The 269-nt window shown below is 63.9% G+C and overlaps 1 protein-coding gene across 1 annotated transcript in view; it reads right to left on the bottom strand.

Annotated features, from left to right (window-relative positions):
* The window catches only part of RFC5 (replication factor C (activator 1) 5, 36.5kDa), a 1,675-nt gene extending 1,534 nt beyond the window's left edge, over positions 1–141 (bottom strand). The window contains exon 1 of the mRNA XM_010286937.1: positions 64–141. Coding sequence (XP_010285239.1) covers positions 64–97 — 34 coding nt within the window. The 5' untranslated portion in view covers positions 98–141. The remainder of the gene's footprint in view (positions 1–63) is intronic.
* Positions 142–269: the final 128 nt, after the last annotated feature.

Consider the following 269-nt stretch of genomic DNA (forward strand, 5'->3'; position numbering starts at 1 on the left):
GCTCCCACCCCGCGCCGGGCTGGGAAGGGGTACAAGCGGCGTGGTGTCCCCAGCGCCCCTCACCTCGCCTCAGGGCGTTCTGAGCATCCTGGGTCATGGCGTCAGCTTCATCCAGAATGACGAGCTTGAAGCCTTTCCTTAAAAAGGGAGAAAAAAAAAAAGAAGGGAGGCTGGGTTGGTCCCGGCCGCTGGCTTGGTGCTGGAGAAGGGGGTGCGGGGGACGCCTGTTCCCAGGCTGACCCCAGGAACGCTCCCAGGGAGCCCTCCTC

The sequence above is a fragment of the Phaethon lepturus genome, unplaced genomic scaffold, assembly GCF_000687285.1.
Source record: "Phaethon lepturus isolate BGI_N335 unplaced genomic scaffold, ASM68728v1 scaffold26235, whole genome shotgun sequence".
Taxonomy (NCBI): domain Eukaryota; kingdom Metazoa; phylum Chordata; class Aves; order Phaethontiformes; family Phaethontidae; genus Phaethon; species Phaethon lepturus.